This window comes from Vipera ursinii (genome assembly GCF_947247035.1).
Source record: "Vipera ursinii genome assembly, chromosome: 14".
Classification (NCBI taxonomy): Eukaryota; Metazoa; Chordata; class Lepidosauria; order Squamata; family Viperidae; genus Vipera; species Vipera ursinii.
The window spans coordinates 8,184,186-8,202,114 of NC_139527.1; the positions used below are offsets into that span (position 1 = coordinate 8,184,186).

The 17,929-nt window shown below is 45.4% G+C and overlaps 1 protein-coding gene across 1 annotated transcript in view; it reads left to right on the forward strand.

Moving 5' to 3' along the window:
• RIMBP2 (RIMS binding protein 2) overlaps positions 1-17,929 on the forward strand; it is a gene marked incomplete at its 5' end in the record, with an annotated part of 40,894 nt that overhangs the window by 601 nt on the left and 22,364 nt on the right. The window contains 5 exons of the mRNA XM_083373414.1: positions 7,705-7,912; positions 11,352-11,503; positions 13,203-13,279; positions 13,922-14,031; positions 15,258-16,067. Coding sequence (XP_083229540.1) covers positions 7,705-7,912; positions 11,352-11,503; positions 13,203-13,279; positions 13,922-14,031; positions 15,258-16,067 — 1,357 coding nt within the window. The remainder of the gene's footprint in view (positions 1-7,704; positions 7,913-11,351; positions 11,504-13,202; positions 13,280-13,921; positions 14,032-15,257; positions 16,068-17,929) is intronic.

Below are 17,929 nucleotides of genomic sequence, written 5' to 3' on the forward strand. Positions count from 1 at the left end.
CTTTCGACCGTTGCAGCATCCCCCGTGGTCACGTGATCGAAATTCAGGCCCTTGGCAGCCTGCTCATATTTACGACGCAGCATCCCGTGTGTGTGTGTGTGCGTCACGCGATCCCCTTTTGCAACTTTCTGACAAGCAACAACCAATGGGGGAAGCCAGATTCCTTTAACAGCCACGTTACTAACTGAACAACTGCCACAATTCACTTAACCCACGTGGCCAGAAAAGGTCATAAAGTAGGGCAACACTCGCTGAACCAATTTCTCGCTTCGCCACAGAAATGTCGGCCATAAGTCAAGGGCTACCCGTGCATTAATCAGTTGCTAAATTAATCAGCTGCTAGATCAGAGGTCTCCAACCTTTTGGGTATCAGGGACCAGTTCCGTGGAGAGAGGTTTTTCCGCGGACCGGAGGGGGTGTGGTTTTGTGTGCTGCCTGCATCCCACGGATGGGGCTTTGCTTGTTGGTGCGGACCGGTTGCTGGCATGCTGTAGCCCGGTACCGGTCCATGGACCGGGGGTTGGGACCCCTGCGCTAGATGATCGGGCCAGCGAAAAGAAAAGAGGGCCAGCGCTTTGAGCATGGTGTGTGTTTTGAGATTTTTCCAACGTGGGTCCGTGAGAAAGAACGTTGAACAAAATTAATTTCATTAATCCTCCTGACAACGATCAGAAGGTATCAAGTGCCAAATCGTCCCGCTTGCTTCCAATCCGTTCCGAAGGGACACAGAGACCCCAAAGGGGAAGAGATAAAAGCAACCAAAGAGTATTGTTCAAACGGAAGAAGAATTGAAGGAATTAAAATGAGGCTTTCTTTTGAGGTGGAAAGAAAGATCTTGAGCTGTTGTAAGAAAGAGACACTTCTTGTCATCCCTTTCGACGTCTAACCTGCTGAATCGGAGTAGAAACTTTTGGCTTACGTGGCGAAAGGTGTTCAGTTTGCTATCGCCAATTCAAACACGGACTCTCTAGTTCAGGGGTCTTCAAACTTGGCACCGTCAACCCCAGTGGACTTCAACTCCCAGAATTCCTCAGCCAGCGTGACTGGCTGAGGAATTCTGGGAGTTGGAAGTCCACAAGTTTTAAAGTCGCCGAGTTTGGAGACCCCTGCTCTTGTTGGGAAGCGATCGTCACATTGACGGCTGTGCATTTTTATATTTGCATCTGTCGGGATGGGTATGAAGCCTGGGTGAAGAAATTGTCCTTAATACAGATAGTCCTCGACTTACAACCACAACTGAGCCCAAAACATCGGCTGCTGAGACATTTGATAAGTGAGTCTTGCCCCATTTTACAACCTTTCTGGCTACCCTTGTTAAGTGAATCACTGCAGGATCAAACTGCTGGCAGTCGGCAGTCAGCAGAATTGGCCTGAAGCACTGCATTCTAACCACTGCACCACCACGCCAATAGAATAGAAGAGTAGAATAGAAATAGAAATAGAAATAATAGGAATAGGAATAGCGCTTAGACTTATATGCCGCTTCACAGCACTTTACACCCCTCTCTAAGCTGTTTAGAGAGTCAGCCTCTTGCCCCCAACCATCTGGGTCCTCATTTTACCGACCTCGGAAGGATGGAAGGCTGAGTCAACCTTGAGCCGGTCAAGATCGAACTGCCAAACTGCTGGCAGCCGTCTATCAGCAGAAGTAGCCTGCAGTACTCCATTCTAACCACTGCGCCACCAGAGCTCAATCTACAGATGCACTAGGACAGGGGTGTCAAGCTGCCGGCCCACGGGCTAGATATGTCATGCCAAAACCACACCCACCCCATTGCCGGCATTGGAAAAAACATCGCGATCCGTCACAACATGTCACGTGACATTGCGAGTTTGACACCCCTGCATTAGGGCAAACAAGAGACGGTCAACTTACTTTCCAAAGCACCAGAGGGCAAGACAAAAAAACAATGGATGGAAAGTGATCAAGGAGAGAAGCAATCTGGAACAAAGGATAAACTTCCTAACAGGGAGAACAATCAATCAGCGGAACGACTTGCCACCAGAAGTCGTGGGTGCTCCATCACTGGAGGCTTTTAAGAAGACGGTCTCCTGCTTGAGCAGGGGGCTGGACTAGAAGACCTCCAAGGTCCCTTCCAGCTCTATTCTGACTGAATTTTATGATCTTTCTATTGCTAGTGAGGCAGGGAAATCAGCTGATCCGAACAGCGTTAGCTTCTGATTTTATTTCTGGTTGCATCTACATGTTTAGAACCAGCATCGGTGATTCTGAATTGCTGCAAACATGTGTTGTTGTTGTTGTTGTTGTTGTTGTTGTTTTAAATTGATAGAGCTTTACCGGCAAAACGTTCTTGTGTGTTTTTCTGTTACCGTTAAATGTTTTAACATTGATTTTTTTAAAAAAAAAAAAAACACACACACAACAGAAGTCCAAATGGCTCAGACATTTTTGGTGCTTGCAAAAGAAAATTAGGTCATTCCCAAGAGGGAAAGGTCTCTGATTAGGCTAAATGACTTTTTTCTTTTCTTTTTTGCAATTCCAATTTCATCCGCCACTTCCCTTCCTCTCTGACGTCCTGACCGATTGGACATTGCTTTAGAGCTTATTGAATTTTTCCCCCAGATGTCTTTATATAATTGGCCCGTCGAGATTCCAAATCAGCAACCGTATTGATGTTTTCTCCCCGCCCCCAAAATATATCCCAGTGTGGTTCCATTTGATGCATGGTTCCCCCCCACCACCACACCTGGTAAGTGTACTAGCAGGAGTATCTTATGTTACTTGCTGAAAACTAGTTTCAAAGCTTGCGTTTGCCGCCGCTGGATGATATTGTGAAATTCCAGCATTTGCCTTTCCCCGTTCAACTTGCAATCTGTGAAACGGAAGATTCTTAGAGGCAGTTCCGCTAAAAAGCAGGAAAACGTCTGCCAAAAAGCATAAGGTTCTAGTCAAAGGAGCATCAACACGAGCATCTTCCTCATAGCCTCTACTCTTCTGCTCAGCAGGTTTAAGTTTAAGTTTATTGAATTTTTATACCGCCCTTCTCCCGAAGGACTCAGGGCGGTGAACAGGGCATATGAATAAAAATACAAAAGTACAAAAGTTAAAAAAGGATTAAATTATTGCCCAAATTAAAACAATCAAAATATACAAACATTAAAACCCTGACTCCCCATCAGGCCAGGCCAGCTTGTTCGAATAAATGGGTCTTTAACCCGCGCCGGAAGGAGCGAAGATCTGGTGCCATCCGGAGCTCAACCGGCAGTTGATTCCACAAAGCCGGGGCGCCCACAGAGAAGGCCCTCCCCCTGGGGGCCACCAGCCGGCATTCTCTGACCGGAGGCAGGTTACAAAGTCAAAGATGGATGCCATCATTGGTGGGATTCAAATAGGTGAACAAGCGGTTCTCTGCGTGGATGCCACTTCCAGAAGTCCATTCCGGGCCTGGGCAACAAAAAAATTAGCTTCCGGTTCTGCCGAAGTGGTGCGAACCGGCTGAATCCCACCACTGGATGCCATGCCGTCAAATGTGGAGATTCTCAGTCATCCAGGTCACAGTTATCCCAAAGCTGCTTTTTTCCAAAAGGCAACTGGATTTTCTTGTTTTGTTTTTTTCGTCTTTGAAAAAATGTTTCGTTTCTCATCCGAGAAGCTTCTTCAGAACTGTAAAACTTCAGAACTGAAGAAGCTTCCTGGATGAGAAGCGAAACCTTTTCAAAGAAAAAAAAAACACAAAAAGACCGAGAAAGTCCAGTTGCCTTTTGGGGGAAAAAAAAACACCTTTGGGATACATGCCATACAATTGATGGCTCAGCTTTTTTCACCAGTCACTCATGGAAAAAGTGGCTGGGGGCCTCGATCTCACAGTTAAGGCCTTGGTGGAGGAGTGGGCTAATGCCTCCTTAAGTAATACCAGCTGCCTGCCATTAGTGCAGGTTCGAGTCCCACCAGGCTCAAGGTTGACTCAGCCTTCCATCCTTCCGAGGTAGGTAAAATGAGGACCCAGATTGTTGGGGGCAACAGGCTGACTCTGTAAACTGCTTATGAGAGGGCTGTAAAGCACTGTGAAGCGGTGTATAAATCTAAGTGCTATTGCTATCTATCATCTATGTATATCATTCATCTATCATCTATATGTATCTATCTGTCTGTCTATCTATCTATCTATCTATCTATCTATCATCTATCATCTATCATCATATGGCTATTATCTATCCATATCTATCTATCTATCTATCTATCTATCTATCTATCTATCTATCTATCTATCTATCTATCTATCTATCTTGGTGGAGCAGTGGGCTAATGCCTCCTTAAGTAACACCAGCTGCCTGCAATTAGTGCAGGTTCGAGTCCCACCAGGCTCAAGGTTGACTCAGCCTTCCATCCTTCCCAGGTAGGTAAAATGAGGACCCAGATTGTTGGGGGGCAATAAGCTGACTTTGTAATAATGCCGCTTGGGGGGGGGCGAAAGCCCTAATAAGCAGGCATATACATAGAATGAAGGCTATTGCTAAGCACAATTGATTTGTGCTTAAATTGTAAGCCGCCCTGAGTCTTCGTAGAAGGGCGGGATATAAATGGGATTAAAAAAAATAAAAAAGGCCACCCAACTGTGGGTTTTGGGGTTGTTGTTGTTTTTTTTGGAACCACTACCTCTGCCCTCCATGAATGTTCTTGCTAAAGTGGACTTTTTTTTTCCCTTCACGTTGAGGCTGATTTACTAATGGGTGGGATGGCTGCCGTTTTCTCAGATAGCTCCTCAACTATCTCGCTGGCCTTTTTTTATAGAAGAAGACAATGAGGGCACCTCCCGTGCTTCTTGAGGTATTCAGATAGCCGACCAGTCTTCAGGGACGTGGCCTAGGCACTCCTTCTACCCATAGGAAAACTTCTTTTTTTTTTTTTTAGCAAAAGGGGGTACATGGAAGGTGATGCTGTCATTTCTACCCATCAGGACTCAGGTTTGCAAATCATGGCCGTTTTCCTCTGGGTCTCTTTCCAGCCTTGGTTTCAAATAACAGGATGGTCTTCATTTGGGCGAGCAGATGGGAACATTAAGCCTTTGAGATGTTCCCAGATCTTGTCCAAACTCTTCTTCCCGAGATGCTTTGAAAACTTGTCAGCTAGATGGGCAGCACCTAAATTGAAGGAAGGGAGGAAGGAAGAAAAAAGAAAGAGAAAGAGAGAGAGAGAGAGAGAGAGAAAGAAAGAAAGAAAGAAAAGAAAGAAAGAAAGAAAGAAAGAAAGAAAGAAAAAGAAAAAGAAAGAAAGAAAGAAAGAAAGAAAGAAAGAAAGAAAGAAAGAAAGAAAGAAAGAAAGAAAGAAAGAAAGAAAGAAAGAGGGAGGGAGGGAGGGAGGGAACAATTCCAGAAGATCTGAAACATTTTCAGAGCTGTAGTACAGACAATATGTGTATTGCTTTGTAGAGTACCAAACATGATGGATGTGTCTGTTGTTTTGGCTGTTTTGGTTTTTTGTAAATCTTTCTTTTAACACACAACATTTTTTCCCCATCCTGTGTCTTTGTTTTTTCCTCCCTTCTATGTATTGCTTTGCTTCTCATCCAGATCACTTTGGACAGTATGCAGGTATTTTTAGATGGAGGGGAGAGGGAGGGAGGAGGGGAAAATCATCTCTGGGTTTTCTTCTACCCAACCACTGCCAGATTGCCCTTCCCTCCCAGATGCCTTTGGCCCCCCCTTTGCATGGAACCATAAATACAATTGTTTTCCACCCCCCTCCAAAAAAAAAAAGCATGCTGAATTGCTTGATGTGAATACTGGCGCATGGCTTGGTTGGATGGCCAAGCAAACAGGAGATCCTTCAACCAATAAACCTCCAGGCCAAAAATGCTCAGTGTGTAACAACTCCTGGAGACCATCTACTGCTGGCTGGCCACTAATCCGAAGAGTATTCCTCGGCAGAACTGTGCAAAACTTTTCTCCATGCAAAATGGAAAGCTTCTCATGACTGTCTGTGGAGTTTGTCTGAATTTACAGTAGATGATCTTGGTCCTAGCCGGAAGAGATTCTGGAAGGATCTTAAATTTGGCTGCAGAGCTTCGTAGTGATGCCTGAGCAGGCGGCAACTCTAAGATGCCCTTGGCTAACCTTGAAAGACGTTTAGGAATGCCAGGCCTGGTTAGAACATGGATAGGACACTTCCTGAAATTGCCAGGGCTCAATCTAGATAGGTGATGGAAGGGTGCGGAGAACCTTTTGACCTAGTTTTAGGTGTAGTAATCATACCAGAATGGTTTGGGGACTGCCATTCACCCACCATTGATGGAGGATGCTTTCAGCCATTTCTAGCACATTCAGTCCATGTGTAGCAAAGGCTGAGATGATAGCAGTGACCAGGCTGAGCTTCCAGGCCATGCTTTTTTCTGGCACTTCACTTTTGTCCCATCTGAGATCCTGTGGAACAATAGTTGGATCTTCATGGAGATTAGCCAGTGGGTTAGGACACTGAGCTTGTCGATCAGAAGGTCGGCAGTTTGGCGGGTCGAATCCCAAGTGCCGCGTAGCAGAGTGAGCGCCTGTTACTCGTCCCAGCTTCTGCCAACCTAGAAGTTCGAAAGCACGTAAAAATGCAAGTAGAAAAATAGGGACCACTCCGGTGGGAAGGTAACAGCGTTCCGTGCGCCTTTGGCGTCTAGTCATGCCGGCCACATGACCACGGAGACGTCATCGGACAAGCGCTGGCTCTTCGGCTTTGAAACGGAGATGACCACCGGCCCCTAGAGTCGGAAACGACTAGCATGCATGTGCGGGGGAACCTTTACCTTTACCTGGGGAAGTTGTGGTCTTTTTCAAGGCCAGTGTGGTTCAACCAACAACTTGAGAAAACAGTTTAGTCTTAGAAAGAGCAACAAAGAAAATAAGGGGCCCTGAGGCTCAACCATACAATGAATGATTGAGGGAACTAGGTATGTCCAGTCTAATGAAGAATTGGGGATGATATGATAGCGGTCTTCCAGTACTTGAGGGTCTGTCACAGAAAAGAGGGGGTTGAACTATTCTCCAAAGCACCCGAGGGCAGGACAAGAAGTAACAATTGGAAGCTTAACAAAGAGAAGCAACCTAGAATTAAGGAGAAATTTCCTGACAATGAGAACAATTAATGGAAGGGCTTCCCTCCAGAAGTTGTGGGCGCTCCATCTCTTGAGGTTTTCCAGAAGAGACTGGACAGCCATTTGTCTGAAATGGTATAGGATTTGCTGCTTCAGCAGGGGGTTGGACTAGAAGACCTCCAAAGTCCCTTCCAACTCTGTTATTCTATGTCCTATAATTAGCTGGATAAATTAATGTAAATTACGACAAATTGTGGGTGCTCCATCACTGGAGGTTTTTAAGAAGAGACTGGACAGCCATTTGTTCAGAATGTTAGAGGGTTTCCTGGTTGAGTAGGGGTTGGACTAGAAGACCTCCAAAGTCCCTTCCAACCCTATTATTCTACATTCTAAACTTCTGACACAACTCTGCTAGGCTTCAAACCTGCATGTTCCCACCAATAGTAACAGAGGGCCACTGAATATTTCAAACCGGGCCATAATCAGAGATTGCCATGTTTGCCTATTCCATTTGTCTGTACGGATTGTTTCTGGGAAGAATTTGGATAGGGAAGTTACACTTTTTTTTTCAGGGCAGAGACAGGAAACATAGTGATCCTTTGCTATCTCAGCGTACGTTTGCCCTTTGGCAAGCCTTGCAGCTCTTTTCTCCTCTCCGTTTGCCCAGGCCAAAGTCTGTGAGCTCGAAGAGAAATGTCGGACGCAGAGTGAGCAATTCAACCTCCTGTCCAAGGAACTGGAAAAGTTTCGGCAACAAGCTGGGAAGTTCGATCTTCTAGGCACTAACCCGTTGGCCTCCTCCTCAGCTCTTCCTGGCTCTCCTAGCAAATCTTTAGCCCAGTTGATGAACGGAATTTCCGCCTCTTTGGGCCAAGGTAAGAAGGAAGAGTGGGGTCAGCCTTACCAGGCAGAAGGCAAGAAACATGACTAATTGAGCTAATTCTATTTCATTGCAAGGCTATATTGATATAATCCTACAATTTTGATAGTACAAATCTACCACTGTCTCCTTTATAGACTGAGAAATTAGGGAGGGTCCCTTCTGAACCTCTTGCTCTGCCAGTTATGCTACTCTGGGCTGGGCTGTCTCTTATCTGTTCATCTCCTAAGCAGCAGCTCTTCTCCTTGTCTCCGTAGATCTTTCCCACATACTGTTACAGCCATCTCCTTTACAGGATGAAAAACTTAAGGAGTGTCCCTTCCGAGCCTTTTTCTCCACCCATTTTGCAGTCGTGGGCTACGTGATCTCTTATCTGACCATTCCCTAGGCAGCGTCTCTTGGCCCTGTCTCCCAAGGTCTTTCCCACATACCATCATAGCCGTATGCTTTACAAGCTTGAGAAGTTGGGAAGGGTCCCTTCTAAGCCTCTTTCTCTACCTGTTATGTTGCTCTGGGCTATGCTGTCTCTTATCTGTTCATCCCCTAGGCCACAGGTGTCCAACTCGGTTGTGTCACGTGACGTATCCTGACGTATCATGATTTTTTTGCCCTTGCGGAGCCAGGGGGTGTGTGGCGTGTGTGTGACGCATCCGCCCCGCAGGCCGCCAGTGTGACAGCCCTGCCCTAGGCAGCATAACTTCTCCCTGTCTCCCAAGGTCTCTCCCACATGCCATTACAGCCATCTCTTTACAGCCTAAGAAACTAGGGCCCCTTCTGAGCCTCTTACCTTACCCATTATCCAGATGAGGGCTAAGCAGTCCCTTATCTGACTGCTCCCTCTGGTCATTCCCATATACCGTTACATCAAGACATCTGATCCCAGGAGGACACTTTACCTTTCTAAATATTGTCTAAGTATCCTTTTAGTTAAAACAAAAATGGAGAATACCTTGTGGCAGAACAAAATGGCAGGTTCCAACATAATTTGTATTGGCAAGAACGCCTCTGGGGCAGCCCGGCTGGTATTGTTTAGAGGATAGAGAGAGTCGATATTTGTACGTCAGTCAGTTGTCCCCCCCCCCCCCCGTGCTGTAACAAAGGTGAAAAGTAAGTGGTGGTCATCAGCAGGATCTTCTCCAGCTTGTCTCCAAGGAAATGGAGAAATGGAAGTTCTCAGTTGTGCAATTGTCCTCAAATTTCTAAAATTGCCCGTCAGGTAACTTATAGAATGTTTTGTAAAGTCTGTCCTGTTATGACTTGTAGACACCAAGTTAAATCCACTTTATCCAGTTAGGAGACTCATTTTTGTCTTCCCCTGGAAACCTGGGTGGAATTCAGGTTGTAGAACTTCTCTTCTTGTTGATCTCTGTTTGATGTAAGGAAGTGACAGACCGTGGGACTAAAAACAGAACTACTAGCTTTCATGCAACAGAGAGGAACAAGAGATTTCGGAAAGGTAAAACATGACATGTGTCTGAATCATTTTTAAGAGTCATATCGAAATTGCGTGGCTACAGTTGCCTGGGATTATTTTAATAAGATTATTTGTGACAGTTTGATAGTTACAGTTCTTTTAAATGTGATCTCCTAGAGAAAAGGTTGTTTCTAGGCAACTTATATTTTTTACGCAGGTGATGAATGTTTCAGCCAGGTTTTTGCAATCTTGTCTATCACTGCCATTATGCTTATCTTACAATTCTTAGTATCCTTGACCATATTAGTTTTAATACATAATAAAAACAATCACCATAATAACCATACTGCTTGGAACTGCTTATAATTTTAGAGGCTATCTCAGTGATTGTTGGCTAGGACTTGAATTATTAAGCTTCCACTCATCCTACTCACCCAGGGGTCTTCAAACTTGGCTCTTTTATGACTTGTGGACTTCAGCTCCCAGAATTCCTCAGCCAGCATGCCTGGCTGAGGAATTCTGGGAGTGGAAGTCCACAAGTCATAAAAGCGCCACGTTTGACCACCTTGAATACCACCGGCATTGACAATCAATCAATTGCAAAAGGCAACTTTAGCTGGAACAGCTTACATCCTGCAGCAAGACTTTTAACACCATCTGCCTATCCCAGATCCTTGGGAAGACTTGATAGGTAAACAAGCATGCCAAATTCAGTCTAAAGAAACAACTAAACAGCAGGCTGGATGGGGAATCCTGGGAATCCTCTTAAAGTCAGCAAGGCTGGTTTAGAATTCTGAATTGCACATCTGGATACGTTGATCGGCTTTCAGATGAAAACCCAGATGAATCTACTGAGTGCAGGTTGGGAGGCTCAACCTTGTTTTAACCTGGGCAATTGCTGTAATTAAATACGGAGGCCAGTGAGATGCATTTATTCAAGGATCTAGCGGAGCTCATAAACGTATGGATCGATACTGATATGAATCGGCTTGCACAAATGCTCTTTAAGTGCCAGCGGTTAATTTGTGTTTGGAGACCTTTAAATTAACTCTGTCACACCGGAAGCTTTTTCCTTTCACGTTGCTTTTTCTTCTTCTTGTATCCATGAGCGGCTTGTTCTTTGAGCTGTTGGCTTGGATTTTGCTCAGCCGTCTTCCAGATTTTTGCGTGACCACTTCTGAGTTCCACATGGCTTCTTCTCGCTTTTATATCGCACCTTGTTCCCTCAGGAATGTTCATTAATTATTTTTAATCGTAGTTTTGATAGAATTGGGTTATATTTAGGGTCATATTCACAAGAGCGTTAAAAAAAATGAAAGAAAAAGGAATAGTTTGGCTTATTGACAGAAGAGAATATTTGTAGCTCAGGGTTCAACTGGGGCACACCTGGGATTCTCTGAGCTTGGTGGTTTTCTTGGAGACATTTCATGACCCAACTAGGTAACATCAACAGTGCCAGAAAGGAGGAGGAGGAGGAGGAGGAGGAGGAAGAAGAAGAAGAAGAAGAAGAAGAAGAAGAAGAAGAAGAAGAAGAAGAAGAAGAAGAAGAAGAGGAGGAGGAGGAGGAGGAGGAGGAAGAAGAAGAAGAAGAGGAAGAAGAAGAAGAAGAAGAAGAAGAAGAAGAAGAAGAAGAAGAAGAAGAAGAAGAAGAAGAAGAAGAAGAAGAAGAAGAGGAGGAGGAGGAGGAGGAAGAAGAAGAGGAGGAGGAAGAGGAGGAAGAGGAGGAAGAAGAAGAGGAGGAGGAAGAAGAAGAGGAGGAGGAGGAGGAGACTTTGAGCCATACTTTGTTTTGTTTTTTTCAAAGTTTTATTAAGTTTGGCTGTTGCCCAATTCTGGGTTAATCCAGTTGGTTTCTAAAAAAAAAAAGGCAAACATTGCAAAAAATGAGAAAGATGGTGTCTATTATTTCAGAATCATCCAAGGTTGTTCCTACATTTGATATTTTGATAGCCTATTCAGCTACCGTTGCTGCAGGACAACCAATGTGACATTCAATGATGTGGTTGCTTTTTCCGTGCAGGTCATGAAAGTCCCTCCCGAGGCCCGTTTGTGATCTCTGAGTATACACGTCCCCTGCAGCTATCTGGTGACAAACCAGAACAACTCTCCATCAAACCACCTTTCCTGGTCCGCACACGTTCCGGCAGCCCAAGATGCAGATTTGAATCAGACGTATGTAGACGATACACCTTCCTTAACTGCAAGCAAATGGCTTTGCTGAAAATGAATGATAATAGAGACAGTAAACTGATAGAAGAGAATGTTGGTAGCTCAGGGTTGAACTGTGGGATCCTTGGTGCTCTCATGACCCGACTAGTTAACATCATCAGTGCTAGAAGGGAATGGGATTTATAGAATGGAGGAGGAAGAAGAGAAGGACTGTGGGATCCTTGGTGCTCCCTGAGCTTGGTGGTTTCCTTGCAGATGTTTCTTGACCCAGCTGGGTAACATCTTCAGTGCTAGAAGGGAGGAGGGAGGAAGAGGAGGAGGACCGTGGGATCCTTAGTTCTTTTCCAGATGTTTCATGACCCAACTAGGTCACATCACCAGTGCTAGAAGGGAGTGGGCTTTGCTTTCTGTTTTTAGATAAGACCCTTGCCCTGTCAGTGTTGATGGGAGTATTCTTGGCGGTTCCTTAATTAGTCTGCTGTTTACTGTTTGTAAACAGTACTGTTTACTGTTTACTGTTTGCTCAGTGGGTTAGGACGCTGAGCTTGTCGACCAGAAGGTCGGCAGTTTGGCGGGTCGAATCCCGAGTGCCGCGTAACAGAGTGAGCGCCTGTTACTCGTCCCAGCTTCTGCCAACCTAGCAGTTCGAAAGCACGTAAAAATGCAAGTAGAAAAATAGGGACCACTCCGGTGGGAAGGTAACAGCGTTCCGTGCGCCTTTGGCGTCTAGTCATGCCGGCCACAGGACCACGGAGACGTCCTCGGACAAGCGCTGGCTTTTCGGCTTTGAAACGGAGATGAGCACCGGCCCCTAGAGTCGGAAACGACTAGCACGCATGTGCGGGGGAACCTTTACCTTTACCTTACCTTACTGTTTGTTAGTCTAACGTGGTAGTTTCTTGACTGGGTATTGTTCACTGCTTGTATATAAACAGAGAAAAAAAACATTCCCTTCCCTTCATTTGGTAATGAAACATGCTGCAGCAAAAACGCCAAGCTCAGAAAGCGCCAATGACTTCACAGACAGTAAATAGCATGTATCACCTTAATTTGATTTAACCTGTGTCTCTATCAGTGGCTCTTCATGGATTTTTACACGCAGAAGGTTCAAGCTGGTACTCCTCAAAATGGCTTAGGAATCAGCAACAGGAAACCCCCAGCCAGCTGATGGTTGGGTCCGTCACCGCATTAGGGAGAAAATGTGTAGAAACAGGATTATCTTCTCACTCCTGAAAGTGGCCTTCCCCTTCCAAAATTAATTGCCGATAAGGGTTGTGTCAGTTATAAGCCGAATGGATCAGGCAGGTCTCTTGCCTTGCAAAATCTAGCAATTCTCTTTGCTAGGAATTTTTCCCCCCACAGGCTCTGAATGCCTATTGTCATTGTTCATCTCATCAATCTTAAAGGGCTAGAAGAACGACTCCAAAGAAAAGTCACCAATTTATGGCCAATGCAATTCATTTTTGCACATTTCCATTCCTTATTAGCATCTCTGCATAAGCTACTGTGCTTTCTCTCTCTCTCCAATTATCACTTTCCTAAATAGATAAGATGGTCTTCAGACTTAATCTCACATGAGACACAGTTTGGGATTTCCCCCCACCCCTTTTTTGTTATTAAGAGGAATCCCATTTTGTACAGGTTGATGTGTGCAGGTGGACGATTCATCCTGTTTAATATCTTGTTCATGTTCTGATTGCAGATGGAGAACAAACAGAATTCTAATACCTCAAAGCAGAGATATTCGGGGAAAGTCCATCTTTGCATTGCCCGATACAGGTAATACAACCTATTCCAATAAACATTTTCAACCTTAAATTTGTACTAGTTTTAAATTCTACCCTCTCTGACCTACCTCCTTTCAAAAATTGACAATGCTTGTCTTCCTCCATGACCATTTTTTTTTCAACCAGATTATGTTGAATAAGACATAAGAGTTGAGTCATAATGCTAAGCCACAATGGTTAGTTCCTCAGAACTTCAAGCCCAAAATAATACCTCAGCCCGATATCTGAATGCAGATAGTTATTAATAGTGCCCTTTTTATGAGTAGGGGCACGATAGCTGGGTGGTTAAAGACACTTAGCTTATCAGCCTGTGTTTGAGCCCCGAGCGCCATGCGATAGGGTGAGCTCCCGTTCCTTGCTTCAGCCCCTGCTCACCTACCAGTTTAAAAGCATGCGATTGTGAGTAGATAAATCGGTACCACTTCGGTGGAAAGGTAACCGCATACCGTGTATAGTCTTTGGTGTATGCTGGCCACATGACCATGGAATATGTCTTCAGACAATGCTGGCTCCCTCGGTCAAGAAACGGAGATCAGCACCCCTCCTAGAGTTGACTAGACAGGAGAAACCTTTATCTTTCCTTGACCTCCTTATGAAAGATTCCAACGAAGAATCACCATCTGTTTTCCTTCAGTTACAATCCGTTTGATGGGCCAAATGAAAACCCTGAGGCTGAACTTCCTCTCGCCGCAGGAAAATATCTCTACGTGTATGGAGATATGGATGAAGATGGCTTTTTTGAAGGTTTGTTGGAGACAGGGCCCTAGCAGTCCCTTGACTGACATATTTTTATTTAGCTCCGCCCTTGAGGTACATTGAAGCTTTGTGGCCATTCTCTTAAGCGCATCACTTAGTTTATACGATGAATGGTCGAGTCTATGTCTCAGGGGTCTTCAAACTTGGCCCTTTTATGACTTGTGGACTTCAACTCCCAGAATTCCTCAGCCAGGCACGCTGGCTGAGGAATTCTGGGAGTTAAAGTCCACAAGTCATAAAAGGGCCACGTTTGAAGACCCTGCTATGTCTAGTCTAAAAAGAGAAGGGCTAGAGGTGACATGATAGCAATCTTCCAGTACTTGAGGGTTTCTCAGAGAAGAGGGGCTTCACATGTTCTGTAGGACACCAGAGGGCAGGACAAGAAGTAACATGTGGAAGATCATTAAAGAGAGAACCAGCCTAGAAGTAAGGAGGAATTTTCAGACACTAAGAACTATTCATCAATGGAATAGCTTGTCTCCTGGAGTTGTGGGTGCTCCAACACTGGAGGTTTTCAGAAATAGACTGGATAACCATCTGACTGGGGTGGCACAAGGCTTCTGCCCTGAGCAGAGATTGGATTAGAATACCTTCAAGATCTCTTCCAACTCTATGATTCCATGTTCTACCCCAATATTTTGATAAAATGCTGAAGCTAGCATCCCTGGTTTCTTACCACCACCAGCACGTTAATTAACTAATACCTCTCTCAAGATTTCATTCAAACCCTAGAGAGGGCCCACAGTAAGGTTTTAGACAGACTAAAAAAGGATCAGATACGGTGGGGAGGTGGGTGAGACTCCCCTCAAACCTGTCTCCAGGGACCCTGAGCTGTGGTGGCTTTCTTTCTCTCCTTCTGGCTTGGGAAAAAAAAGACCAATAAAAGAGAGGAGGATGGACAGGAAGTAAGAATTCTTGGAGGACTGAAAACAATGGTTGCTGCAGTTCCAACTATCCCAATTTTTGGCTGTCAGCAGATCGGGGGTCTCCAGCCTTAACAACTTTTAAGATTTGTGCAATTCCTGGAACTCGTCAACCAGCCATGCTTTGGTTTAGGAATTCTGGGAGTTGAAGTCCACAATCTTAAAGTTGTCAACGTCGGAGACCCCTGCAGTAGATGAGTCTTGGCTGGGAGATGGGATGGACAGGATCTTCATGTCCTGGGAACACGGCTAGTATATGTCTTCCTTTTCTCATATCTCTTTCTCCCCAAGGTGAACTTCTAGATGGACAGAGAGGATTGGTTCCATCCAACTTTGTGGATTTTGTGCAGGATGAATCTCGTTCATCCTGCGGGTTGGGCGGCGAGGCAGAGCAGAACGTCCTGAACCACAGTAGTCACCTGGTGGAAGGAGAAGGCCTCCAGGACATCAGCTTACCGGCCCATTTAGATGCCGGTATTCTCAACAATGGTGCAGGAACTCTGGATGTGAACATTGACGAAATTGGAGAAAACATTGTGCCTTACCCTAGGAAAATTACCCTTATCAAACAATTAGCCAAAAGTGTCATTGTGGGCTGGGAAGCTCCAGTTGTGCCACCTGGATGGGGAACCATTCATAGCTACAACGTCCTGGTAGACAAGGAAGTACGAATGAACGTCGCCTTGGGGAGCAAAACTAAGGCTCTCATAGAAAAATTGAACATCGCTACTTGCACTTATCGGATATCCGTTCAAAGCATAACCAGCCGGGGCAACTCCGACGAACTGCAATGCACCTTGTTGGTTGGGAAGGATGTCATTGTGGCACCTTCACACCTTAAGGTCGACAGTATCACCCAGATTTCAGCGGAGATCACCTGGCTTCCCACGAACAGCAACTACAGTCACGTGATCTTCCTCAACGAAGAAGAATTTGACATTGTCCGGGCTGCCACTTACAAGTATCACTTTTTTAACTTGAAACCCAACATGGCCTACAAGGTCAAAGTTTTGGCCAAGCCCCATCAGATGCCCTGGCAGCTGCCTTTGGAGCAACGTGAAAAAAAGGAAGCTTTCATAGAATTTCTAACCTTGCCAGCAGGTAGGGCTCAAGTCTCACAACGTCAGTTGTGGTCAGTAGGGGGCTGGGGGCTAAAACATACGAAGAACGCTTGGCAGGAACTGGGTATGTCTCGTTTAATGAAGAGAAGGGCGAGGGGGGACATGATAGCAGTCTTCCAATATCTCAGGGGCTGCCCCAAAGAGGAGGGAGTCAAGCTGTTCTCCAAGGCACCTGAAGGTAGGAGAAGAAGCAATGGATGGAAACTCATCAAGGAGAGAAGAAACTTGGAACTAAGGGGGAAGGAAGGAAGGAAGGAAGGAAGGAAGGAAGGAAGGAAGGAAGGAAGGAAGGAAGGAAGGAAGGAAGGAAGGAAGGGCAACGGATGGAAACTAACCCAAGGAGAGAAGCAACCTAGAACTAAGGAGAAACTTCCTGACAGTGAGGACAACTAACCAGTGGAACAACCTGCCTCCAGAAGCTGTGAATGCTCCAACACTGGAGGTTTTTAAGAATAGATTGGACAGCCCTTTGGTGTAGGGTTTCCTGCCTGAGCAGGGGGTTGGACTAGATGACCTCCAAGGTCCCTTCCAACTCTATTATTCTGTTCTGTTGTTCAGTTGTTAAAGGTTGTTTGTTTGTTTGTTTTTTTGGAGAACCCTGTTCTAAGAACTGAATTCAGTTTCAACCGTCAAGCCAGTTTGTTTGATGACCATGTTCTCCATCCAGGGCTCCGTTGTCTAATATCAAAGATCTGGAGAAGTGAGTTGCTGAGTCAGCTAGGAAATTCTTCTGTATGAAAGTCCTCAGCCCTCGCTCGATTTAGCCACGAGGTTGCCAAACATTGAGAGAACTCATGAAATATATATATATATGTCCTTCATAGCTGCATCGTTATTTTTAGGCAACAGTTCTATCAAGCACACTTCTATTTCCGGATGGGGGATTTATTTAAAGAGCAAGGGCGCTCTAATAATGCAAGCTTTCTTTTTTAAAGTTTCCAAAGGACTGGGATGCCTCACAACAGATCAAGCCTAGCCTGGCTTTGGGAACAGATGGTGTATTTTTGAATGCAGGGCTCTCTCTGAGGCGTGGAAGGGAGGGGGGAGAGGCCATCCCACCGTTATTTAACTTAAACGGAGCTTTGTCTGTTCAGAGGATGGGTAGGAAAATTCTGGCTGTGTTCTCGCCACACATTGGGTTTGGTTAGATGTTTTGTGGTTTTTGTGGTTGTGTGAAGGCAGCCTCTGTTGATAGCTGATGGGTCGGAGATACTATGGGTTCAGCGTGGTGTAGTTTTTACAGTGGTGTATTGGAATTGTCGATCGGAAGGTCGGCAGTTTGGCGGGTCGAATCCCGAGTGCCGCGTAGCAGAGTGAGCGCCTGTTACTCATCCCAGCTTCTGCCCACCTAGCAGTTCGAAAGCACGTAAAAATGCAAGTAGAAAAATAGGGACCACCACGGTGGGAAGGTAACAGCGTTCCATGCTAGTCATGCCAGCCACATGACCACGGAGACGTCCTCGGACAAGCGCTGGCTCTTCGGCTTTGAAACAGAGATGAGCACCGGCCCCTAGAGTCGGAAACGACTAGCATGCATGTGCGGGGGAACCTTGACCTTTACCTTTTATTGGAATTGGAAGAGTGTAGGGAAAAATCCAAGGATTTAGGAGAAGCAGCAGTGAGGTCTAGATAAAGACCTAATAGATGCATTTCTACCACCAAGAGTTTGGTTTTTTGGGGGTGAGGAGGAGGAGGAGGAGGAGGACCAAGAGGAAGAGGAGAAGATAAGATACTAGAGGATTTGTATGAATCCAGGGATTTAGGAGAGGAAGTAAGATACACTGGAAGGGTCATGGTAAAGACCTAATAGATATACAAGGATCACCAAGAATTTGGTTTGTT